This window comes from Cucurbita pepo, chromosome LG07, assembly GCF_002806865.2.
Source record: "Cucurbita pepo subsp. pepo cultivar mu-cu-16 chromosome LG07, ASM280686v2, whole genome shotgun sequence".
In the NCBI taxonomy this organism is placed as follows: Eukaryota; Viridiplantae; Streptophyta; class Magnoliopsida; order Cucurbitales; family Cucurbitaceae; genus Cucurbita; species Cucurbita pepo.
In genome coordinates, this window is record NC_036644.1 from 5,456,681 (window position 1) to 5,483,678 (window position 26,998).

Here is a 26,998-nt window from a genome sequence, read left to right on the forward strand (position 1 = left end):
ATGACTATGAAGTGTTTACGTTATTACTTGTTTATGATATGATATATTGTGATGCAATATGTCATGGTAGGATGTGTATATGATGAAATGTTATGTTAAAAGCATAGAACGTTATGTTAGGTCTCTTAAAAATTGTGTGTATACAGCATGATATGAATGACATGAAATTACGATAAATGACATGAAATATAACCCCGTTAGAATTATGTATGATTTGAGAACGGAAGAATGAGAAACGATATGATATGAATGAAGAACGATATCTGAAACGATATGAAAAAATGATATGATATGTACTTAATGCTTGTGGGGTCGTATTAAAGGATAATGAAATTGTAGAAGTAGTGGGGACCTCATGCATTATGTGTGTTCATGCATCTGGGGGATACCCCTATCCCATCACGAGGGTACGGATGCGTACATCCAATGGCAGGACAACGATCGTTATGCTTTACATAGTGCTGCTGTGACGGTTACTAGTTCTAACGGATCCCAGAGTATGCCCACCGGATAAGGAAAGTGGCCCAGCGGTGTGCGAACTAGCTGGTGAGCCCATACTCGCACGTATGGGCTGTGTGTAGAGTATATGGTACACGTCCATAATTACCCGTTAGGATAGCACCGTAGGGAAAACGAAACGAAACGAAACGAAAGATAGGTCCCATTATTTCATTGCATGTGATTGTTGCATTTAACCCAAATAGTAGGGTCACTTAATGAGTATTTCTTTAATACTCAAGCCATGTGCTACTACATTTTTTCAGGTTATGGCAAGGCTTTTCTGTACGGTTGACGACCGCATCGCAACTCGAGATCATGGCACATGCATAGGATAGTAGTATTTATTTTCTTAGACTTAGGCTAGAATAGGATGTTTTAAACTTAAATGCTTATTTATTTTATTTCGGGTCTTTAATTGTGTCGTTTTAAAGATGTTTTCGAAACACGTAAGTCCATGACTGTGTTTTAAGTTAAAGGTTATGTTTTATGGAATTTAAATGAAGTCTTCCGCATTCAATGTTTATGGTACGTATATAGTAGCGACCTTAAATTAAGTAGAAAATTTTGGGTCGTTACATTAATCATTGGTTTATCATACTATTTTACTTAGGCCACAGAACACTAAGCTTGTGTATGGTAGTGTTAAAAGACCTTTTGCTTATGTCACGAGAGTTAAGAGGACGAGAACTTGATGAGAGTGAGAGTAATGCGTGAGGCACGAAAAAACAACAGTTTTACAGATCTTCCTCGTTGATTCGTTTGATCGTTGTTATGGATCTAAGACCTAATCTTCGGTCGAGAAAATCAGGCCTGTTTGAGATGTCAGGGAACTACGATGAAGTGGAAGTGGATGAATCGGGGAATGCGAGATTGTCTTCGCCGTTTACTTAGAGGGATAATTGGTACTCTTGTTTCCCTAATCGAAGATTTGGACCCGCTTTGCCAACCCCGTTTTAGCTTCTGGGAAGAGATATTGTTCTTTGGTTTGATAAATCGAAAGGCAAATGGGTGGGTTTACTATACAAGTTGTGAGATTTTACATCGGTTGTAAAGAAGAACAAAACAATTCGGTGTGAAAACTTCTCCCTAGCATATTCTAAAACCATTAGGTTTTTAACAAAGCGGACAATATCTACTAGCGGTAGTCTCAGGCTGTTACAAATGGTATTAGAGTCAGTCACCGAATGGTGCGAGGCACTAGTTGAAGTAGGGCTAGACTGGTCTTGGGCCGTTACAAATGGTATCAGAGCTAGTTACCGGATGGTACGAGACACAGGTCGAAGTAGGGCTAGACCCTCTCCATAATAGACGCGTTTTAAAAATGTTGAGGGAAAACCCTTAAGCCCAAAGAGAACAATATCTGTTAGCGGTCTACTTTGATCATTACATAAGTCCTATTCACCAATGGCTATAACATAATATTATCAACAACAATCTAATTAATTTATGGGAAAGAAAGAACACTAATTTACATGGGTGAGTCGGGTACATCAATTTCAAGTTTCTAATTCTATAAAATTATTTATCTAATTTACATTGGTTCATTATTAAAAGTCTTGAAAGGTTGTATAGATATAGAATGCTATTTTCATTAAATATTTGGTTTTTTTTATTCTTATAGGAATATATGGTTACTCGACAAAATTTAATGGGGTTTCTTGCCAAATCTTTCCTCCCCTCCCTATAATTATTTTTCATTATGTAAACAAATTTTCATTCTCTCTTGCATTTAACCCCAACAGTAAGGTCACTCACCGAGTACTTCTTTAAATACTCAAATCACGTGTTACTCCTATTTCAGGTTAAGGCAACACATTTCTGTACGGCTGACGACGACATCGCAACTCGAGACCATGACACATGCATAAGGTAGTCGTTATTTTCATAGACTTAGGCTAGAATAAGATGTTTTTAATTTAAACGTTTATTTATTTTATTTAGTCTTTTGTTGTATCGTTTTTAAAGGTGTTTTCAAAACACGTAAGTTTATGACTGTGTTTTAAGATGAACGTGACAGTTTATGAAAGTTTAAATGAAATATAGAGTGGCGACCTTAAATTAAAGTAGAAAATTTTGGGTCGTTACAAAAATATCTTGATAAATTTAGAAAAAAAAATATTTTAAACAATGAAAAAATTATATTTAAAAACAAAAAAAAAAAAAAATCAAATTACATATTTCATATTAGATATATCAATGAAATTAATAAAAAAATAATAATAAAGAAAGACAAGTCATTCGAGTTGTTGAAATGTATGCTCTAAAGCCTCGTTTCTTATGATTTAGTTTTAATAATAATTTTAATTATTTTAGATTCAATTCAACACACATGATAAGAAAAATTATAAACTTTTAGCATAATGTTCGAACAATATGTGGTTGACATATGAGAGCATCATGTTCAAGAAATAATTTAAAGGATCTATAGTATAGGTATAAAGTTGAATGTTTTATTCTTGTAACACTGTGGATACAACATTCGACGCAATGAATTTGTATAAGATTAGATCACGTAATATTTAATCTTTTTATAAATCAATTAATTTAAAATTTTAATATTTCACTCGATAATCATAATTTATTCTATATCATTTAAATTTTAAATTTTAAAATTTTAATTTATTGGTTATTCAAGGCATATAACAAAAAAATGTTCGGTGGATTGTTGAATGCATAAATAGGAATGACAACTAGATTCTTTCAATCTTACCAATTAGGAGGATAATAGATCGGTGAATACAAATAAATTCAAACAAATTTTTGCTGGTGTCGATTCAAATCAATCTCCTCATCTGTTTTTGATTGGATATATAAGAAGTGAACATTTGATCAAACTAAAACAACAAAGCATTTAGAGTTTAAGAAAGAATGAATCTTTTGATAAACTTTTGCATCATTTCATATTTTCTAGTGATAACGACAGCCATAGAGAAACCATCGTTTGCGGACTCAAAAGTGTATACAGCGCCATTGACAAAATGGAAGGTGACGATTACTAACCAATTGAGTCGAGGTCAAACTTTATTAGTTCACTGCAAATCAAAAGATAACGACTTGGGTGATCATACGCTACAAGTAGGTCAAAATTTTTCGTGGAAATTCAAAGTAAATTTTTTCTCAACAACCCTTTTTTGGTGTAATCTACGTACGTCATCGAATAAGCATGTGTCAATAGAAGTATTTTGGCCGGAGAAACATGATTGGCTTGGTTATAGATGCGCCTACACGACTTGCAATTGGGATGCTAGAGACAATGGTATTTATTTGGAGAATCTTATTAAAAATGTAGATGAGTTTGTGCGTACTTGGGAAAACTAGGATAAGTATGTCGTGGTTGAGGATGGATCGTTGGAAATATTATCTTCTGATAACTTTTATATAAATTTATACATATCATGTAATTTCTATACGTTCGTCATCCCGCGCCAATATTAATAAATATTTCACATCAATTTATACTTAAAAATTTGAAAACATTATGAAATAACTTTTTTAGATATATCAATCAAATTTATAAAAAAGAAAAACGAAAAACGAAAAAATGGAAATGATAGTTTGTATATATAAGTGTCTTCTCCGTTTTCAATTATTAATTTATAAAATATAGATAATTGACCTTGAAATTAATGTCATAAATTCACATAGGTTGCAAATTTGGTTACACCCGCTCAAATCCTTTTACACAAATTCTTATAGGTTTTAACACTAATGTAAATTCATAAGGCAAAAGAAAGAATGCTAATGTGAGCCTTTCTTCTCTTCAGAGTAGAGATGGACACGAAGCAGATGGTTTGGTGCTGGCATACCGAAATTGGCTGAGATGTTGGACAGATTTGAGCAACACATAGTCTATTTGTTCATATACTTAATTTAAGGTCCCTACTGTATATAAATATCATAAACATTGAAGGTGGAAATACTTCATTTAAATTTTCATAAAACATAACCTTTAGCTTAAAACACCGTCATGGACTTACGTGGTTTGAAAACACTTTTAAAAACGACGCAATAAAAGACTAAATAAAAAATATCATATTCTAGCCTAAGTCTAAGAAAATAATACGACTAATCTATGCATGTGCCATGGTCTCGAGTTGTGATGCCGTCGTTAGCTGTACAAGAATGTCTTGCCTTTACCTGAAATAGAGGTAGTATGTGGCTTGAGTATTTTAAGAAATACCTAGTGAGTGACCCCACTATTGGGGTTAAATGCAAGAACATGCGAATGCAATGATGAGAGCTATCATATCAGTCTATTTTTCCTACGACACTATTGTAACGGGCAGTTTGGATGTGTACCATATACTTTACACACAGCCCATACGTGCGAGTATGGACTCACCAGACAGTTTGCACACTGCTGGACCCCTTTTCTTGTCGGGTGAGCCTTCTCTGGTAGCTCAACTTTTGCCGGACACCCATTAGAATTAGTAACCGTCACGGCAGCATTATGTAAAACATAATGATACTTCACCTGCCTAATGGATGTACACGTCCGTACCCTCGTGATAGAATAGGAGTATCCCCCAATGCATGAGCACGCATAATGCATGAGGTCTGGTCCCAACATTTTTCCGTTTTCATTATCATTTAATACAACCCCGCTAGCATTCTGTACATATCATATCGTTTTTCTTATCATTTCACATATCGTTCATCATTCATATCATATCATTTCTCATTCTTCAGTACTTATATCATACATAATTCTAACGGGGTTATATTTCATGCAATTTATCGTGATTTTATGTCATTCATATCATGTTGTATACACACAATTTAGGAGACATAACATAACGTTCCATGCTTTTAACATAACATTTCATCATATACATACCATACCATAGCATATTGCATCACAATATATAATATCATAAACATGTCAATTTATTACATATCTCGTACCATAACATATTTCATATCATATAACAACATATATATATCCGTCATTCACATGTCGTATCGTAATCATATCATACCGTAAACACTTCGTGGTCATATCGTTTCCTAATTATCATAGCCTTAACGTTCTTATACCTATCACCGTCATATCGTTACATGAACGTACCTTAGTCATATCATCATAGAAACCTATCCTAATGCTATCGTTCTATCAGTCTATCACAAACGTATCCTTTTCTACCCATAACATAACCGTATTCTTTTATCAATCTCTCATATCCATAACACATCGGAATGTGACCTAACCTTAACGTTTCATGAACGTATCTTACTCCTATCATTACATTTCGTTTTGTGCATCCTTCTCGTATCCTATCTCAAACATATCATTGAACACATCGTACTATAATTATTATCATACAATTTACATACTATAACATATACGTAACATATCATAAGCATATCGATCCACAAACAATTCACACATATCAATATATATGACAATGCAAAACCACGGAGCACGTGTTAACATCAAATATAACTATGCAAATAGTAAGGCCACTTACTTAGATGACCTTAGCCGAAATTCATCTAACTCCAAATTAGCTTGCTTTCGTCCCTCGAATTTGTTCTCACTCATATTACTGCTTCACCTATTAGAGATGATCACCAAATTATTTCAGTAATTCTAATTCCCAAACTTAGTTAAATATTTAACAAATTGTTAATTTTTCTGGCCAATTTTTAATCATTCTTTCTCCCAAATCCTCCCTTTAATCTTCTCCCAATTCTTTTATATCTATAATTCTGTTTTTCTCTTATGTATTTTTTCTTTCTCTTTGTATTTCGTTTTTCTAATTCTCCCTAGAACTTCGATTCATTTGTCTACCGATCTACCATAATTATGGTAAGTCATATAAAATTATTGACCACCCAGAAGATTCAAAATATAATTGGTTGTGATTTCATAGAAATGAAATTAGAATAAAAAAAAGAAGGTTTAATATATACCTAACAAATTAACATGATCTTCACCGCCTCTACCTCTCTTCTTCATGTAAATCTACTTCTATAGTTGAAGGTTATTTTAGTTTTTCTCAAATCTGAATCTTTCTGTTTCTAAGAGATGGGTTGAGGAGAGATAATAGAAAAGAACGAGGAGTTAGTAGGGAGAATGTAATTTTATTTATTTATTTATTTCTTTGTTTACTTATTTATTATTATTATTATTTTTTTTTGGTGGGCTATTACACTTTCAAATGCAAAAGCTGCTAATGGGTGCAAGTGTAGTATTTGCGGCCACAATTGGTGTCCCTTCTGCTTTGTAGATATGAGTTCTTCGGGTTTGGCTTATGCACTCTTTGAACTCCAAAAGAATTTCGTATTTATTGCTATGTTTGTGTTTATTAAGATACATTGATCAGCTAGAAATTTAAAATGAAAAAATGAAGGATGACCTAGGCATAAATGCCATAAATCAGATGAGTGAGATACTTAATGAACTGAAGATTTAATTCGAGATGAAGAAATATGATAGAGACCTTCGAATTGTTTACCCGATCAAATCATCTTCCCCGTAGTAAAGTCTTGCATAACACAAGAATCAGGACAGAAGGTGACACAAGATTTCAAGTTGTTGGTAAGTTTGTTGATGGACATTAGGTTTAAATTGAATGAGGCACACATAAAACGTTGTTTAATTTAAGGTTAGAATTAAAGGAAACATTGTGAGTATGTGATACATTAATGTCACTCCATTAGGCAAATTTATTGTAGAAATGATTGCAGCCTTTGGTTGAGTCATAACAGAAGCTTTTGTTATTATATGATCCGTAACTCCACTATCGAGAATCCATGAATCAGAACTAGTAGAGTAGATACTGGAAACAAACCTGCAACATTGATGTAACCGTCAGAATAGGGGCGGTGATTGAGTGCAAATAAGGCTTGTGCTATCTGTTGTAATTACTCATAAGAAAAATTTAGAATGAAATTAGGTGACTGTTCTTCTGTATTCAGCTGAAAAGCATCAACCATTTTTATAGATGATCGATATCCATGATTTTGGCGTTGATTGATTTGTACTGCCTATCTAGAATTATTTTTTTTGTCGACATCGATATTTTATATGTCCCCTTTTATCACAAAATTTAGAGTGAAACTTAAGGGTTCAACACTCAATAAATTGTATGACCAGTTCTATTGCAGTGTTCACATGACTTGTCCTGAGTGAATTTTGAATATGTTGTCTTCTTATCCACTGCTGCTGCATTTGAGAAATTCTCAGTAGAATCCGAAGTTACCTGACGTTACATCTATTCTTGTACAAATAATGAATATGTTTGCCTCACAGTAGATAACAGAGTCATCATCAATATGTTAGATCTCACCGTTTTATAAGACTTATTGAGTCCCATGAGTAGTTGCATCAACTTGTCTTCTTCTCGTTGATCAACATGTATTTGACATTGATTAGAGGTAAATGGTGCGCGGTGCGCTTCCAATTCATCCCAGAGCGCTTCGAGTTTGGCGACATATGCTGACAATGCCATGGTTCCCTGTGACATCATTGCTTTCGACTTTTGTATCTGAAAAATTGGAGCATTCTTTCGTGAGAATTGATTGGAAAGATCAACCCACACTTGATGAGTTGTCTTGGCGTGAATAATACCTTCAGAAATATTTGCTTCAACTGAATGAGTTAACTAAGATAATATCAACTGAATGAGTTAACTAAGATAATATCATACTGTTACACTAATTCCACGGTCAAATTCTTTTGAATTTGGATCTTGAGATAAGTTTTTCAATTGTGCCATCAATGAAGCCAGTTTTTTTTTTTTTTTTTTTTTTTTTTTTTTTTTTTTTTTTTTTTTTTTTTTTTTNTCGAACAAGTGAATATTCTAGCTGATCAGAGTGATTAATGTATTTTGAAGCTGGATTTAACTAATTCCACCCCTTCAAACAAAGAAAATTTTGATATTTAAGAACACCAAGATCAATGCTTTGATACCATGTTAAGAATGACAAACAGATTTGGAGTCGAAAGTGCAATCTTCATTAACGTTGTTTAAATATGATACAAACTAGGGAGTAACTCGTCAAAATAAGAGGGAAAAATCCTAAATTACTGTTATATAAAGTATATTCTATAATGTTTATATAACAAAATATATTCCACAAATATATCTTAAACTAAATTTTATAATAAGTTTTTTTTTTTTTGACACTTTTTAAAAAGTTTTATTAAAATTTTTAGAATTTTAAAGATATTTTCATTATCGATGTAAATTAATCATCAATGTATGTCGATGATCATCCTAATGAATAAATGTCTAATAAGTCTCTAAATTTTAAATGATAAATTTAATAGTTTCTTAAAGTTCATAAAATATTTAATAGCTCGATCAACTTTAATTTTTATATTTGATAGGTCTTTGACGTATTCAATTATTTTTAAAAAAATTCGTTAAAGATATAAAATTAAATTTTATGTCTAGTATGATCCTAAACTTTTCATTTTGTGTCTAATAAATTATAAAATTTGAAAAAAATATTGAATAATTCATATCTATATAATACAAAATTAAAAAATTAAAAATTTGTTAATCATTTTCTGAAAAAGAAAAAAAAAAAAAAATTGCTCTTCTAATTTAGCCTTTATATTTTTTAAATACATTTATCTTTAATGAGTGCCCCACAAATATTCTTGTAAATAAAAAAATTATAAAAACTATTTAAATTAATAAGAAAATTCCTTACTTTCCTCAACTAAGTTATAAATTTTATCATTAGTGACTAATTAATGATATATTATATGTTTCAATCTATATTCATACGCGATATCAATTGATTTTAAATATCGATATCAAATCCTTCAATTTACAAATATATCAATATAACTACATATACATTAGCCGTATGAGATAAAATAATTTTCGGGTAACAAATAATCTCGTTACGGTTATCTAAAGAGTAGCGTGAGATCCATTATATAACATTTGTGAGATATCAAACACTTCAATTTATAAATATATCAATATAACTACTGTTAACGATATTTGATACTAAATTATAGTTTACCATATATATCATATTTGATATTTTATTATAAGACAAATATCTAGACATTCGCGTTCTTACTCGAGGTATCTTTCCATTTATTGCTCTTTCCATATTCTTGTAATTTATTTGATTATAAATAGACAACTTTTACACTATGGTGGGGGTGGATTAAGCAAAGATTCTCAACTACAAATACTTTAGTTGTATGAGACAAAATAGTCGTCCGGTACGATTATTGTTCCATAATTTTCAAACAATCCCGTTAGGGTTATCCAAAGAGAAGCGTGGGACCCATTATACAAAAAAACGAAAAAAGTAAAAGACGGGTACGTAAATATAACATTTGCATTCTTAAAGGCGATTGGAACCTTAAAAGACGTAGGGATACGATTGACAGAAAAGAAAGGGAGAGTTTACAAGTTTTGGAGTTGGCATATCTTGCAGCCAAAGCAACATTGGGTTCATTAAAACAAAGGTGGGTATCATATTTAAATGGATGGCATAGTCAAAAGTGCATTAAAATGCCTACATTAATAGTCCAAGAAAAGAACCTGAATCCCTTTTGATGTCTTGAGTTTCATGCAAGCAACCAAAAAGGAGAATATAAGGTAGTTTTTAGTTAATCATTTCTATCCAAAATTCCCAAATCTATGTCTTATAAATTAATCCAATCTCATAGCCTTCTCTAAAGCAAAGCCTCTCCATCAAACTTGGCTTCTTTTCCTTCGTAGAGAGCTATCCATCCTTGAGCATGGCGGGTCCTCCACAGCTATCTTCACGACCCGCCCGCCCGAACATATTGCGCTACGTCATATTGGTCCTAGTAGCACTAATTGTATTGGTTGGTCTCGTCGTGCTCATCATTTGGTTGACTGTTAGGCCGAAACGATTAAGCTACACGGTGGAAAGCGCTGCGGTCCATAACTTTGACATGAGCACAACTCAGCTTAATGCTTCCTTCAATTTCGGAGTGAAAGCTTACAATCCCAATAGACATGTTTCGGTTTATTATGATCATGTCACTGTTACGGTTGGGTTCGGCGATCAAGATTTGGCGTTTGGCGTGATTAAGCCCTTCTACCAACCTCACAAAGATGTGACATGGTTGAACATGGACCTTAATGCTAAAAACTTTTTGTTGCACGACTCGGTGTCGAAGGATCTAGCGCTCGAAAAGGCAGCGGGAGAGATGGATTTGGATCTTTGGATCAAGGCGAGAATTAGGTTTAAGGTTGGAGTTTGGAAGTCGGGGCATCGGACGCTTCGAATTCGGTGTTCGCCCGTGATTGTCTACTTGTCTAAAGACAAGGAATTCAAGAGGACTGCTTGCTTTACTGAAGTCTAAAGATGCCTTCTCAACTTACTTTCTTAAATTGTGTTCTTGATGGTGTGGTGTTGGGATTAGTTTTTCAAGTTTGGAATTTGTGAGCTGTGATTGTTGTTTTTCAATTGGGTTTGTGTTCATGTATATGCTCTTTTCAATTTTTTTTTTTCCTATCAGTCCATTCTTTAACAAATAAGTTCAATTTGTATTTTAATTTGATATGAATAATTGAAAATTTTCATATGTGCAATATTTTTCTCGCAATTAATATATTATCTCGTAAGATATGCTCGAATCGAATGCATTAATTTTCCATCGTGTGTTCAAATGTAAGATTCCTGCTCCTATCAAGATTCTAATTGAAAATTTCATTGGATTGTTTTTAAAATTTGAAAAATAAGGAACAAAATTTCTATCAGATTTAATGTGACTTAAATAGGGTTATTCAATATATACCTTTTTGCATACTTGAATAGTAGACGTACAATATCTATCGTTGTTTCCGATATCAGTTTAAGCTACAATGACAAGACGTCATTTAATTATGGACAATGTCTATCTTTAACGATATCTATCATTATAAGTTTTTACAAACAAGTTTCAGTAGGTTGTTGGAACTCAAGAATGAAGTTTCGTGAAAACCAAGAAGAGTAAAGACCTCAAGATCAAGGGGAATCAAAGAAAAAGCTTTCGGGTCTATTTTTGGTGGATTTGGAGAAAATATAAATTTATCAACCACGGTCCATTCAACTTCAATCGAGAGAATTCGTGAAGGAGTCACTCGAAAAATGGGTAATGTGGGGAGAGAAGGAATTGAGAAATTGAGGGTATGCACAAGAATTCATCGTTCCAAAATGAATTCTTAAACTTGAGGAGAAGACAAGGAACAATTTCCATGAAGAAATTGGGAGCTAAAAACGTCCCGAACATCTTAACCAATATACTCTTTTTGGGTTTGAACTATGGTGTAGCGAACTTTGGTGACCTATATCTTGAGCTATGATTCACGAAAAGGTATGAATCCGATTTCTACGTCATTCTTGCAACACCATCTTAAGGTTCTATAAATAAATCGAGGAGAGAAAGCCACTGTATCACGCTGGATAGGAGCCTTTTTAGGGCTTTCGACAATGGAATGTCGCGTCTTCTTCCCCTATTTTAGGGAAGGAGATGATGACGTGAACTGGCCACGAACTAACACTCCTTGATTTTTTTTTTCAAATTAAACCCAATTCAGACTGGTTCGGAAGAAATTGATGATGACTTTAGAAACTTAACTCAAGGATGAATCTACCTAAGAAAATTTGGAGTAATTTGGATACCAAAAGCTCGAGAATGGAGGTCCCGAACGTCAACATCGAGGTAAGTAGCCATCTTAGATTTTTCTTAAGAAATACTGGTAGGAATCATTTGGATTTGAGCATGAACCTTAAGTTAAACATGAATTAAGGGAATATGAAAGGAAAACATTAAGACCCGTGAGTTAAAGGCCCGAACCAAATATTTTGCTCGTAAATTAAGTAACGTTAAACCAACCAACTAAAAGAACTCCGCTACACATGAAATTTTAAACATGAGTATCATATGACATATTAAAATTTTATATGTAATTTTATGATTATTGGATAAAGATAAGTGACTAAACCAAGAAATAATGTAAAATAACCGAAATGCCCCTATAACGGTTACCTTCGGTTTAAGACCTAAATGATCTTCAAGTACCATGAAATTTTATAATACGCCTTATTTCATGATGAGTAAGGATGACGTAAATTTTTAAGGACATTGGAACACGTTTAGGGGCTAAAGAAAGATTTAAGTTTAAAATGACCCTAATTCCTTTACTACATTTCATGATACAAATGTCCTCCCATAAGTAACACCTACTATAAAGATATAAAAATATATTCTGAGTATCAAGCTATTTGGATCAAGCTTAGGAACTAAACTAGAAAGGGAGTAAGTTAAGTGTGATACCGGGAAGTTAAAGTAACTCGAGTAAGTTCAAGACGTCCATGTAAGGTCTAAAGGATCCAATGAAAGAAATTAAACGATTCAAGCAAAGAAAAGTGCTATTAACCAAGTAATTTCAATGTCATAACAAACTGTTACAGGAACTTATGATATTTGGAAAAGATCCGAAAATGCTGGGAAGTTCCTCTTAAATTATGAAAATGTCACTCCAGACAATTTGGAAGCAGATTTGGTTCTAAAACCTCTAAGTAATACAAAATCATCCGTATCTTCATATCCAATCGTTGAAATGAATTAATATTGGAATATGTTCAAGAAGATTTGATGTTGTTTAGATCTAACGGTTGAAATTAAAGAACACATTTAGTAGTCATTGGATAAATATATGTTGCTAAATCCATAAATGATGCAAAATGACCAAAATACCCCCATATTATATGATAATTGATCAATTTGGGGTAAAAAGAACCAAGGTCGAGACCTCAAAATCTAGATTGTTGAGAGTGGGATTTGAACCCACGCCCTTTCGGACCAGAACCTTAATCTGGCGCCTTAGACCAACTCGGCCATCTCAACATTTTTTAAGACATATTTATAGACCTATTTCTACACAGAATACACTTTTGTATATGACCAAACTTTTGTATATGACCAATCTGGGTAAAGCTCGACGATAATAGGTACTTGAATTCTTTCCATCTCACCTTTTTGCACCTGGGTTTACAAAATTAAGAGCTCTAGTCGAGTATACTACCATGCTCTATATTGTTGAGAGGGGGATTTCCTTAGATCAACTCGGCCTTGTTGATGGGATTTGAACCCACGTCCCTTCGGACCAGAACCTTAATTGCTCTAGTCGAGTATATTACCATGCTCTAAATTTTTGAGAGGGAGATTTCCTTAGATCAACTTGGCCTTGTTGATGAGATTTGAACCCACATCCCTGTTAGGATCGATATCAGTCGTTAGCTCTGATACCAGTTGTTAGGATCGATACAACAACGCACACGCTCGATCTAGATGAACACAAAGAAAAGGATAGAGAATATTGCAAGGAGAACTCTGGCTAAAAGGATTTTGTATTGATGACTTCAGGTATGTACAACAAGAGAGTACAGAGAATAGAAAAGTACATTTCAAAGCTTTACTGGACGGGATATATATATGGTTCAGTCTACTAAATATAGCCGCTATAAATACAGGGAGCCAACTTCGTCATCTCAACATTTTTACATTTTTTTTTGTATATGACTAATTTGGGTAAAGCTAACTAGGTACTCAACCATCCCTTCGGACCAGAACCTTAATCGGGTGCCTCAACTTCGTCATCTCAACATTTTTAAGACTTTTTTTTTTTTTTTTTAACATTTTTAAGACATTTTTTTTTGTATATGACTAATTTGGGTAAAGCTAACTAGGTACTTGAATTCTTTTGTATATGACTAATTTGGGTAAAGCTAACTAGGTACTTGAATTCTTTCCATCTCACCTTTTTGCACGTGGGTTTACAAAATTAAGAGCTCTAGTCGAGTATACTACCATGCTCTAAAATTGTTGAGAGTGAGATTTGAACCCACGCCATTTTGGACCAAAACCTTAATCTAGCACCTTAGATTAACTCGACCATCTCAACATTTTTAAGAATTATTTAAAAGAGCCACGACTTCGGTTTAGACCCACTTCTACAGAATTCTTTCCATCTAAAACTTGTGCCAAGAATAGAAGATGTCAAAGTCATAGGCTACCTTTAAGTCCTTAAATAAAAAGACATGACTCCGATCGAGCATACATACCTCTAAATTGTTGAGAGTGGAATTTGAATCCACGCCCTTTCAAACCAGAACCTTAATCTAACACCTTAGACCAACTCAACCATCTCAACATTTTTAAGACATATTTATAGACCCGTTTCTACAATAACTTTGTCACATTTTTGTATATGACCAATTTAAGTAAAGCTTACTAGGTACTTGAATTCTTTCCTTTCCATCTTATAGGTGCACTAGAAAGTAAAGTTAAAGAGAAGTAAAGTTAAAGAGGTAGAGATGTATGAAGAAGTCAAGACTAGAAGATGTCAGAACTAAGAACCAAGATGATTTTGTGTGGGATTTGAACGCACGCCTTTCAAACCAGAACCTTAATTTGGTCTTTTAGACCAACTCAGAAATCTCAACATTTTTCAGACTTATTTATAGAGTCGCGACTGTGGCCCAGACCCGTTTCTACACAAAATTGCAGCTTAGTAACCTTGTCACACTTTTCTATATGACCAATTTGGATAAAGATCAGTAATACTAGGTACCTGAATTCTTTAGAGAAAATAGAAAGTTAAGTTAAAGAGTGAGAGATGTATGAAGAAGTATAGATTTTCGAGCCATCTTTTGCAGAGAAAATAAAAAGTGAAGTTAAAGATTAAGAGATGTACGAAGAAGTATAGATGTTAGAGCCATCTTTTGAAAGTGGGTTTACAAAATAAAATGTTCCGAAGATTGTATTAATTAAGATGAGATCTAGTCTCACCCTTCATTTTTTAAGCCATTAAAATGTTGCCTCATGAGATTAAGAACCTAAGATTTTTAAGTGATTAAGCCTCATGGATAGCTGAGTATTTGGCCGTCTTTGATTTTTTCAAGTAGTCGTCAAGAGGCTACCTTAAATTCTTAAAAGACATGACTCAAGTCGAGTATACACCATGCTCTAGTCGAGTATACACCATGCTCTAAATTGTTGAGAGTGGAATCTTTTCAAGTATTCCCAAAATGTATTAATCAAGAGATACAAGGCTTGAATTGTAGATTAAGGATTCAGTCAACAATATGTACTAGACTATGATGAAACGTTTAGTCCATGGGTAAAGATCACTACTGTACCGGTCCCACTAGCGCTTGTGACAAGTAAAATTTAGAAATTATGGCCGATGGATGTGAAAAATGCTTTCTTGCATAGAGAGTTGGACTGCGATATCTACATGATCTGACCAAATAGATTTGACAATGCAGTTAGAGTCATCAGTTGGTACATGCAAAGTCTGAAAAAGCCTCATTTGGATGTTTCTCGACGAATTTTGAAGCATGTTAAAGGTACAATCAACTATGGTATTTTGTACAAAAGAAGCAAATAATGCAAACTATTTCGATATCGTGATGTTAACTTTGTAGGAGACAACAATACCCAAAGTTCAATCATTGAGTATGTAGTTAAACTAAGTTCAGGAGCAATTTTTGTTGTTGTAGCAAACGACAACCAATAGTATCATTGTCAACTATAGAAGTTGAATATAGAGTTACTCAAGAAAGTATGTAGCTACAACTAGTAATGGAGGATTGCACCAAAAAATTGACTATCCAAATTCATCAACCATAATCCATTAAGCTTCCGTAGAAGGATACCTTGAGCTTCATGGGGATAATAGGAGAAGGATCCATGAAGAAGTTGAGAGGTAAGGAGCTCTCTATCGAGTTGCTCAATAACCTTTAATTTTTATGAAAAATGGGTAATGTGGGGAGAGAAGTAATTGAGGGTATGCACAAGAATTCATCATTCCAAAATGAATTCTTAAGCTTAAAGAGAAGATAAGGAACAATTTTTAGGAAGAAATTGGGAGCTAAAAACGTCCCGAAATCTTAACCAATATGCTCTTTTTGGGTTTGAACTCGGGTGAGAACAATGTTTTCCAGCGAACTTTGGTGACCTATATCTTGAGCTATGATTCATGAAAAGGTATGAATCCGATATCTAGTCATTCTTGCAACACCATCTTGAGGTTCTATAAATAAATCGAGGAGAGAAAGCCACCATATCAAGCTGGATAGGAGCCTTTTTAGGGCTTTTGACAATGAAATGTCCCGTCTTCTTCCCCTATTTTAGGAAAGGAGATGATGACGTGAACTGGCCACGTCAGCAAAAACGGACACTCCTTGATTTATTTATTTTTTCAAATTAAACCCAATTCAGACCGGTTCCAAAAAAATTGATAATGACTTTAGAAACTTAACTCAAAGATGAATCTACCTAAAATTTTTTGGAGTAATTCGGATACCAAAAGCTCGAGAATGGAGGTCCTAAACGTCAATGTAGAGGTAAGTAGCCATCTTAGATTTTTCTTAAGAAATACTTGCAGGAACCGGATTTGAGCATGAATTAAGGGAATATGAAAGGAAAACATTAAGAACGGTGAGTTAAAGGTCCAAACCAAATATTTTGCTCGGAAATTAAGTAGCATTAAACCAGCCAACTAAAAGAACTCTGCTACACACGAAATTTTAAACATGAGTATCATATGACATATTAAGGTTTTATATGTAATTTTATGGTTATTGGACAAGGATAAGTGATTAAACCAAGAAATAATGCAAAATAAACGAAATGCCCCTATAAAGTTACCTTCTGTTTAAGACCTAAATGATCTTCAAATACCGTGAAATCTTATAATAGGCCTTATTTCATGATGAGTAAGGATGATGTAAATTTTCAACGTCAATTGGAACATGTTTATGGACTAAACAAAGATTTAAGTTTAAAATGACCATAATTCATTTACAACATTTTAAGATACAAATATCCTCTTAAGAAACTTGATGTTGTTTAGATCTAACGGTTGAAATTAAAAACAATGTTGGTAGCACCTTCATCAGAGTAATATTTTGACTGAGTATTCCAAAAAAGTTTAAAATAAAAAGAGAAAATTTATCACAATTATGGAACGTGTGCAAGCATCATCTATAAATAAAAAATTATGAGCAATATTTTAAACAAGAATAGAGTGATAAGAATTCCTAAAAACTCGAGTTTGAAACTTTTAGATTATGAGTTTTTCTTCCTCCTAAATTCGAGAGCTATGATTAATCATTTTTCCTTTTACCAACTACTACACGTTCCATCATATGATACTTCCAACAAGTTTCTTGAAGAAATCGAGACTTGATAAAGTTTAGAACGACCCAACTAATAAAAAGTTTTTTTGATTTATTCTCGCGAAGAACATGTTTTCTAGCAAATATTGAAAGGTTAGAACTTGAGATAGAGACCTCGAAACAATATGAAATTGCTCTCTATTTCTTCTAAAACTCTATTTAAATGTTTTGTGAAGAACAATTTAATGTCTACATAGAGCTGTACGATGAGAAAAATTGTGATTTTCGAGCCACTGAAGGGAGAAGATGAAGCCCCAAAGTCAAAGGTAACCATAGGTTGACATTTCTATATCTTTTTAAAATCAATTTGGACCCCTTCCAGATTTGTTTTCATGAATTTCTTTATGATTCACAAAATTAGACTTAAAGATGAATCTAATAGAGAAAAGTGGGAGCAATTTGAATAACGAAAGTTCGAGAACCGAGGACCCGAACGCCAACATCAAGATAAGTAGCCATCTTGGACTTTTCTTAAGAAATATCTTTAGAAATTATTTGAACCTAAGTATGTACGCTACAATGAGTATGAATTAATGGACTATGAAAGAAAAATACCAAGAACCGTGAGTTAAAGCCCTAAACGAGTGATTTGCTCGAGATCCAAGTAATGTTAAAATAGCAAATTAAACAAACTCCGCTGCCCACAACATTTTAAATCTAAGTATAATGTGAAAATTTAAGGGATTATACGAACTTTAGTGGTCATTGGATAAATATATGTTGCTAAATCCATGATGCAAAATGACCAAAATACCCCTCCATATTTCATGATAATTGATCAATTTTTTAAAGTTGGATAGAATTAGGGGTAAAATAACATAAATGCCCCTAAGACTCTTTAAGATATTTCAAGGTCTAAACATCTAGTAAATGAGCCTATTTCTATTGACATAAAGATAATACTCAAAATTTAAGTTTGGAACCTAAACTAAGTTGGAGCATAAGTAAAGTCTGAGGGGAAATACCATAAATGACCCTTACCCAAGATTCAAGACAATTCTAGAATTTTCTAAAGAACATATTATGACTTGATGAGGTATCGAATGACTCGTGCACGTTACCATGATCACAAGCTAAAGCAAAAGCATATGAAGTAGCTCTTCTCTTTCACTCGGGTTCATAATTCATGAGATGTAAGAAGAACTTAAGAGTGTATGTTATGACATATACTACAAAAAAAATTGGAACCCTAGAAATTTATGAAATGTTTTGAGATAAAAGAACAAACTCAGAAACTCAAGAAACTGCTAGACCTCCCACAATACAACATGCTCATGATTCAGACTACATCGTTTGGATTGTAAGAAGCCTTGGATGTAGGTTTTTAGACTACGCTACTTGGAACGTAAAAAGCCTTGAGGGTAGGTACTTAGACTTTGCCACTTGAAATGTATGGAACCTTCAACATAGGATTTGAGACCGTATCGCAAGGAACACAAAAATGAGAACAAAATAAGAAAATAGGATTTGAGCCCGTATCGGAGGGAACACAAAAATGAGAACAAATTTGAATTCTTTCCATCTCACCTTTTTGCACGTGGGTTTACACACAACTAAAAGCTCTAGTCAAGTATACGCCATGCTCTTAATTGTTGAGAGTGGGTTTACACACAACTAAAAGCTCTAGTCGAGTATACGCCATGCTCTTAATTGTTGAGAGTGGGTTGGATTTGAACCCACGCCCTTATGAACCTTAATCTGGCACTCGGCTATCTTGAATCTTTTTTTGCACGTGGGTTTACAAAACTAAGAGCTCTAGTCGAATATACGCCACGCTCTAAATTGTTGAGAGTGGGATTTGAACCCATGCCCTTTCGGACCAGAACCTTAATCTGGCGCCTTAGACCAACTCGGCCATCTCAACATTTTTTTAAGACATATTTATAGACCCGTTTCTACACAGAATACACTTTTGTATATGACCAATCTGGGTAAAGCTTGACGATAATAGGTACTTGAATTCTTTCCATCTCACCTTTTTGCACCTGGGTTTACAAAATTAAGAGCTCTAGTCGAGTATACTACCATGCTCTATATTGTTGAGAGGGGGATTTCCTTAGATCAACTTGGCCTTGTTGATGAGATTTGAACCCACGTCCCTTCGGACCAGAACCTTAATGTGATGCCTCAACTTCGTCATCTCAACATTTTTAAGACATTTTTTTTTTTTTTTTTTTTATGACTAATTTGGNTTTTTTTGTATATGACTAATTTGGGTAAAGCTAACAGGTACTTGAATTCTTTCCATCTCACCTTTTTGCACGTGTTTACAATATACTACCATGCTCTAAAATTGTTGAGAGTGGGATTACGCCCTTTTGGACCAAAACCTTAATCTAGCACCTTAGATTAACTCGACCATCTCAACATTTTTAAGAATTATTTAAAAGAGCTTGTGCCAAGACTAGATAGAAGATGTCCAAGCCATCTTTTGGTGTCCCCAAGATTAATTAAGATGATCTCTAAGCGAGTATATTGATTTTTTCAAGTATTCTAGAGGCTCTAAAGTCCTTTTGAGAGTGAGATTTGAACCCGCGCCCCATCAAAACCTTAATTTGGCGTCTTAAACCAACTCGGCCATCTCAACATTTTTCAGACTTGTAGAATTGCGACTTCGGCCAAGACTCATCTTTACACACAATTGCTACTTAGTAACCTTGTCACACTTATATGACCAATTTGGGTAAATCTCAACGATACTAGGTACCATTTGATAGGTGAACTACTAGCTCCACTCTAGATCACTAATAGAAAAAATTATCATATACTAGAGAAAATAGAAAGTAAAGTTAGAAAATAGAAAGTAAAGTTAAAGAGCAAGAGATGTACGAAGAAGTATGACCAAATACGATTTGGCAGAAGGCCTTGGAGCAAAATCAAATGTTGTACTTGTGCTAAGATTAGAAGATGTCAAAGCCATCTTTTACAAGTGGGTTTACAAAAAATCTGGTGCCTTAGACCAACTCGACCATCTCAACATTTTTAATACTTATTTATAGAGCCGCGACTTTGGCCTAGACCCGTTTCTACACAGAATTGCACCTTAGTAACCTTGTCACACTTTTTTATATGACCAATTTGGGTAAAGCTCGACGATACTAGGTACTTGAATTCTTTCCATCTGACAGGGGAACTACTAGCCCCCGTCTAGATCACTAATAGCAATTATCATATACTAAAAAAAATAGAAAGTAAATTTAAAGAGCTAGAGATGTAGGAAGAAGAAGTATCACCAAATACGGTTTGGCACAAGGCAATGAAGGAAGAATTTATAGCCTTGGAGCAAAATCAAATTGCAGAACTTGTGCCAAGACTAGAAGGTGTTAGAGCCATCTTTCACAAGTGGGTTTACAAAATAAAATGTCCCCAAGATGTATTAATCAAGAGATACAAGGCTTAAATTGTAGCTCAAGGGTCACTCAACAATATGGACTAGGCTATGATGAAACGTTTAGTCTATTGGCGAAGATCAATGCTGTACCGGTCCTGCTAGAGCTTGTGACAAGTAAGATTTAGATATTATGGCTGATGGATGTGAAAGATGCTTTCTTGCATGGAGAGTTGGACCGAGATATCTACATGAACCAACCAAATAGATTTGACAATGTAGTTGGAGTCATCCGTTGGTACCTGCAAAGTCTAAAAAAGCCTCATTTCTATGTGTTGGGATATGGAGCCTGATGTCTATCTACCTGGTAGAAAATATATATCGTAGGTTATATCTGTTAAATTAATATTTAGTAAACTGAAACCATATATATAACTTATTCGGCATTGCTCTAAAAAATTGTACTTTCTTCATTCTCTGTTTCTCTCTTAATGTACATACATGAAGTCATCAATAAAACCTTTCGCCAATATTCCTCCTTGAATTTTCTCTCTCCTATTCTTTGTGTTCATCTTGATCGAGTGTGTGCGTTATTGAGTGATCCTAACAATTGGTATTAGAGCGAGGCGAAATTCACCACAATCTGTGAAGATGAAAATTTCAAAGAATGAAATTGAAAAGTTTGATGGATCCGATTTCAATTTCTAGAAGATGTAGATTGAAGATTGTCTGTACCAGAAAGGTCTTCACGAACCCCTATTGGGGGTGCAGCTGGATACTATGATTACGGAGCAGTGGAAGCTCAAGGATCGTTAGGTCTTAGGGTTGATCCGATTGACACTGTCCAGAAATGTGGCGTTCAATATCATCAAAGATAAGACAACGTCAGATTTGTTGAAGGCGCTGTCGAATATGTACGAAAAATCGTCGGCTATGAACAAGGTGTATTTGATGCGGAGGCTGTTCAATGTACAAATTTCTGAAGGTGGATTTGTTGCTGGTCATATAAATAAATTCAATATGATTGTAAGTCAACTAAGTTTGGTGGAAATTAATTTCGAAGATGAAATTAAGGCATTGATTTTGAAGTCATTTTTACCCGAGTCGTAGGATACTGTTGTTTCTGCAATCAATAGTTATCAACGATCCGATAAACTGAAGTTTGATGAAATTCAAGATGTAGTTCTCAACGAAAGCATTAGGAAGTCAGAGATTCATTAGGCAATGCACTCAGTGTTGATCGACGGGAAAGAAGTAAATCAAAGAGCCCAAACAAACATGGGCGATCAAAATCAAAGAACCCACAAAAATCTCCGAAACAAACCAAATGTAAAGTGTTGGAATTGTGGAGAAAAATGGCACTTTCGGACATATTGTACAAAATTGAAGAGGAAGCAGAATCACAACTCAAAAGATGATGATGATTCTATATAAACCAAATGTAAAGGGTTGGAATTGTGGAGAAAAATGGCACTTTCGGACAGATTGTACAAAATTGAAGAGGAAGCAGAATCACAACTCAAAAGATGATGATGATTCTATATAAACCAAATGTAAAGGGTTGGAATTGTGGAGAAAAATGGCACTTTCGGACAGATTGTACAAAATTGAAGAGGAAGCAGAATCACAACTCAAAAGATGATGATGATTCTATATAAACCAAATGTAAAGGGTTGGAATTGTGGAGAAAAATGGCACTTTCGGACAGATTGTACAAAATTGAAGAGGAAGCAGAATCACAACTCAAAAGATGATGATGATTCTATACATTCAGTAGAAGACATTGGGGATGCTCTAATCCTAAGCCTTGACAGTCCGATTGAATCCTGCATTTTGGATTCAGGTGTATCTTTTCATTCACCTCCAAATAAAAAGCTATTTCGTAATTTCAAGTCCTAAAATTTTGAGAAGCTGTATCTTGCCGACAACAAAGACTTGAAGATTGAAGGAAAAGAGAATGTCTGCATAAAAACTCCGACAACAAATCAGTAGACATTAAAGTATGTCAAATATATTCCTAGTCTCAATAAGAACCTGATCTCTATTGGTAAGTTGTAGCATATATTATGCAACAAAGTTTGGGAAAAGTTCGTGGAAGATTTTGAAGGGTGCTATGGTGGTAGCACGTGGCACAAAATATGGAACCTTATACACTGTTGCAGGGTGTATGAACATGGCTGCTGTTGCTGAGAGTGCTTCCAATTCAAGTCTATGGCACAATAGACTTGGACATATAGCGTCAAAGGACTGGCTGCAAAACGAGTTTTGGAAGGTCTGAAATCTGTTGATATGAGTCCGTGTGAGAATTGTGTTATGAACAAACATAAACGAGTTAGCTTCACAAAAACTGCGAGAGAATTGAAGAAAGGTTTCGGGACAAGGAAGCAAGTGGGAGTTGAGGTTGAGTTGCAGAACAATTCACAGGGTGTTGTAGCAGATACTCAAGAAACTCTTGAGACTGTTTTGGACAACCTAGAGGTGAAGCAAATGAGAGTTGAGGTTGAGTTGCTAAAAGATTCACCTAGTAATGTTGTAGCGGATACTCAAGAAACTCCTGAGACTATTGCTGAGGAACCTGAAGCGGAGCAAGTGACACCTGAGTAGGTGTTGAAAAGATCATCCAGAGTTATTAGAGTACCAAATAGATATTTACCTTCTTTACACTATCGGTTGGTGATTGATGAAGGGAAACGAGAGCTCCTTGATGAGGCCCTACAGTTGGAGGAGTTGGATGATACAACCAAGTGGGAACAAGCCATGGATGATGGGATGTCTAGGCTTAAGAAATGTGTTGCTCTTTCATCTGTTGAGGCTGAGTACGTGGCAATAGTTGAAGCTGGAAAGAAGATGATATGGATGACAGACTATCAAGAAGAATTAGGCAAGAAGCAACGTGAGAAGATTATTCAGGTAGATAGTTAGAGTGTTATGCAGTTGGCGAGGAACCCGATCTATCATTCAAAGACAAAACACATAAAGCGATACCATTTCACTCCGAGGTTAGTGAAAGATGGTGATATGTTTGGAGGAGATAGAGGGAGCAAAGAATCCAGAAAACATGTTGTGTTGATGTTGGAACATTGAGGTTGTGCAAAGCCTCAAGTGGTATGGTACAGATTGAGAATGAAATTCTTGGTTTACTGGATTAGTCTCCAAGTGGAACATTATTGGGGTTGACTGGATTGGATCAGTCTACAAATGTGAGATTGTTGGGTTATGGAGCCTGATGCCTATCTATAGTAAAAGATCTGGTAGAAATATCTATGGGAGATATTTCGTAAAGATCTCGTATATATATGGTAGATATTTTGTAAATATTTGGTAGAGATATATTTGGTACAATCTATCTAGTATGTTAAATTTGTCAAATCAATATTTAGTAATCTGAAACCATATATATATATATATATATATCCCATTAGGTCGTGCTCTCAAGAATGTGCTTTCTTCATTCTCTGTATTCTCTCTTGGTTTTTGTGTACATACCTGAAGTCATTAATAAAACCTTTAGCCAATATTCCTCCTTGAATTTTCTCTATCTTGTTCTTTGTGTTTATCTTGATCGAGTGTGTGTGTTGTTGAGCGATCCTAACACGATGTGTCTCGATGAATCTTGAGGCATTTTAAAGGTACAATCAACTATGGTCTTTTGTACCAAAGAAGCAAAGACTGCAAGCTATTTCGTTACCATGATGTTAACTATGTAGGAGATAACATTACCGAAAGATCAATCATTGGGTATGCGGTTCAGCTAAGTTCAGGAGCAATTTCTTGTTGTAGCAAACGACAACTAATAATATCATTGTCATCTACAAAAGCTGAATATAGAGTTGCCCAAGCAATTATGTAGCTAAAACTCGGGAGGATTGCATTAGAAAATTTACTATCCAAATTCATCCATCACTATCCATTAAGCTTCAATCGAAGAGCTTCATGGGGATAATAGGAGAAGAATCCATGAAGAAGTTGAGAGCTAAGGAGCTCTCTATCGAGTTGCTCAAAAGCCTCTAATTTATGCGAAAAATGAGTAATGTACTAGAGAAAGAATCGGGAAACTGAGGGCATACACGAGGATTCATCCTTTCAAAATGAGCTCTTAAACTTGAAAAACGTCTAGAGCATCCTAACCAATAAGCTCTTTCTCGGTTTAAACTCCAATATTTTTTCTTGTAATATTGAGCTATGATTCATGAAAAGGTATGAATCCAATCTCTACATCTTTCTTGTAACACCATCTCGAGGTTCTATGAATAAATCGAGGGAAGGAAGCTAGTGTATCAAGTTGGATAGGAGCATTTTTAGGGTCGTCGACAATGGTATGTTGCTTCCTCTTCCCATGTTTTAGGGAAGAAGATGATGATGTGAACCGGCCACGTTAGCCCAAACCTGAAACCTCTTATTTTTTCTCAAATTAAACCAAATTTAGACCGTTCTCAAGAAATCGATTAGACTCTAGAAACTGACTCAATGATGATTCTATGTAGAAAATTTGGAGTACTTCAGATACCAAAAATTTGAGAATGAAGGTCTCGAATGTCAACGTCAAGGTAAGTTGTCATCTTGGACTTTTCTTAAGAAGTACTTTTAGAAATTCTTTGGATTTGAGCATGAACCTTAAGTTAAACATGAATTAAGGAAATATGAAATGAAAACACTAAAAATCGTGTGTTAAGGGCTCGAACGGAGTATTTTACACGAGTATAAAATAACGTTAAAATAATCCAATAAAAGAACCCCACTACCACAAAATTTAAAAACTTGAGTATAATATGTAATCTTATCGTTACTGGATAAAGATAAGTGACTAAACCAAGAAACGATGCAAAATAACCGAGATGCACCTATAAAGGTTACTTTCGGTTCAAGACCTAAATGACATCCAAATACCATGAAATTTTATAATAGACCTTATTTCATTATGGGTAAGGATTATGTAGAGTTCAAGGTCATTGAACATATTTAAAGGTAAATGGAGATTTAAGTTTAAAATGACTCTAATTCGTTAAGGCATTTCAAGATCCAAATTTCCTGAAATTGTTTAAGAAATTAAGTAATGCCTATTTATAAAAACATAAAATATATTCTAAGTTTAAAGTAGTTTGGGTCGAAGTTTAGAAACAAGGTTATAAGTTAAGAGTTAAGGCATAAAGTTAACTCCAATAAACATGACATGAAGTTAATGATTTGTGCTCACTTTAAGGACTTGAATGTTATTAAGTATCATAATCAACATATGTTATAAGCTATAGGGTTAGTTCTTAGTTTTCAAGCAATTAGAAGACAACCCTCCGATTAGGAGCTCTAGATTCACCTTTGATTTTTAAGTAATCAAGATGTTACTTCATGATAAGCTATAGATCGACCCAGGAGATTACCTAAGATTAATATGAGCTCTAGGCTCATCCCTCTTTTTTTTTAGTAATCAAGATGTTGTCTCAGGATAAGCTTTAGATAAATCTTTGGTTTTTAAGGAACAAGGAGGTTAGCTGAATCCAAGACAAGTTCAAAGTTAGTTTTGATTTTTAAATAAGCAGGTTGCTGCCTTTGATTAAGATGAACTCTAGGTTTATGTTACCTCAAGATAAACTTTAGGTTATCCCTTGGGTTTTTAAGCAACTGTGTGGCTACCCTGACTCAAGATGAGCTCATGGTTAGGTCTTGATTTTTAAGCAATCAAGATGCTACCTCATGATACGATTAAGATAACCCTTGATTTTAAGTAATTAGGTGGCTACCCTAAGACATAATGAACTCCTGGTGAGCTCTTGGTTTTTAAGTAACCAAGATGCTACAACAAGATAAGCTTTAAGACAACCCTAACCAAGATACTACCTCAACTAGAGAAAGCTTTAGAAAGCTTTAGGTAGCCTTTAATTTTTTAAGTAATCAATATGCTACTCTAAGCCATGAATCAAAACAAGAAACAAGCTTTATGGATAACCTTTGATTTTCAAATAATCAAGAGGCTAGCCTAAAAACATGAATCTAGCT

The 26,998-nt window shown here is 34.3% G+C and overlaps 1 protein-coding gene and 2 non-coding genes across 3 annotated transcripts; 1 reads left to right on the plus strand and 2 right to left on the minus strand.

Moving 5' to 3' along the window:
• The first annotated feature begins 10,117 nt into the window (after positions 1-10,117).
• LOC111798523 (uncharacterized protein At1g08160) lies at positions 10,118-11,044 on the plus strand. Its single transcript, XM_023681738.1, has one exon. The coding sequence runs from the start codon at positions 10,220-10,222 to the stop codon at positions 10,811-10,813; it is 594 nt and encodes a 197-aa protein (XP_023537506.1). The 5' UTR covers positions 10,118-10,219; the 3' UTR covers positions 10,814-11,044.
• Positions 11,045-13,261: 2,217 nt separating this feature from the next.
• On the minus strand, positions 13,262-13,342 carry TRNAL-AAG. Its single transcript has one exon. It is a non-coding gene; the product is annotated as a tRNA-Leu (tRNA).
• Positions 13,343-19,462: 6,120 nt separating this feature from the next.
• Positions 19,463-19,543, minus strand: TRNAL-AAG. The gene has a single exon. It is a non-coding gene; the product is annotated as a tRNA-Leu (tRNA).
• Between the last annotated feature and the right edge of the window lie 7,455 nt (positions 19,544-26,998).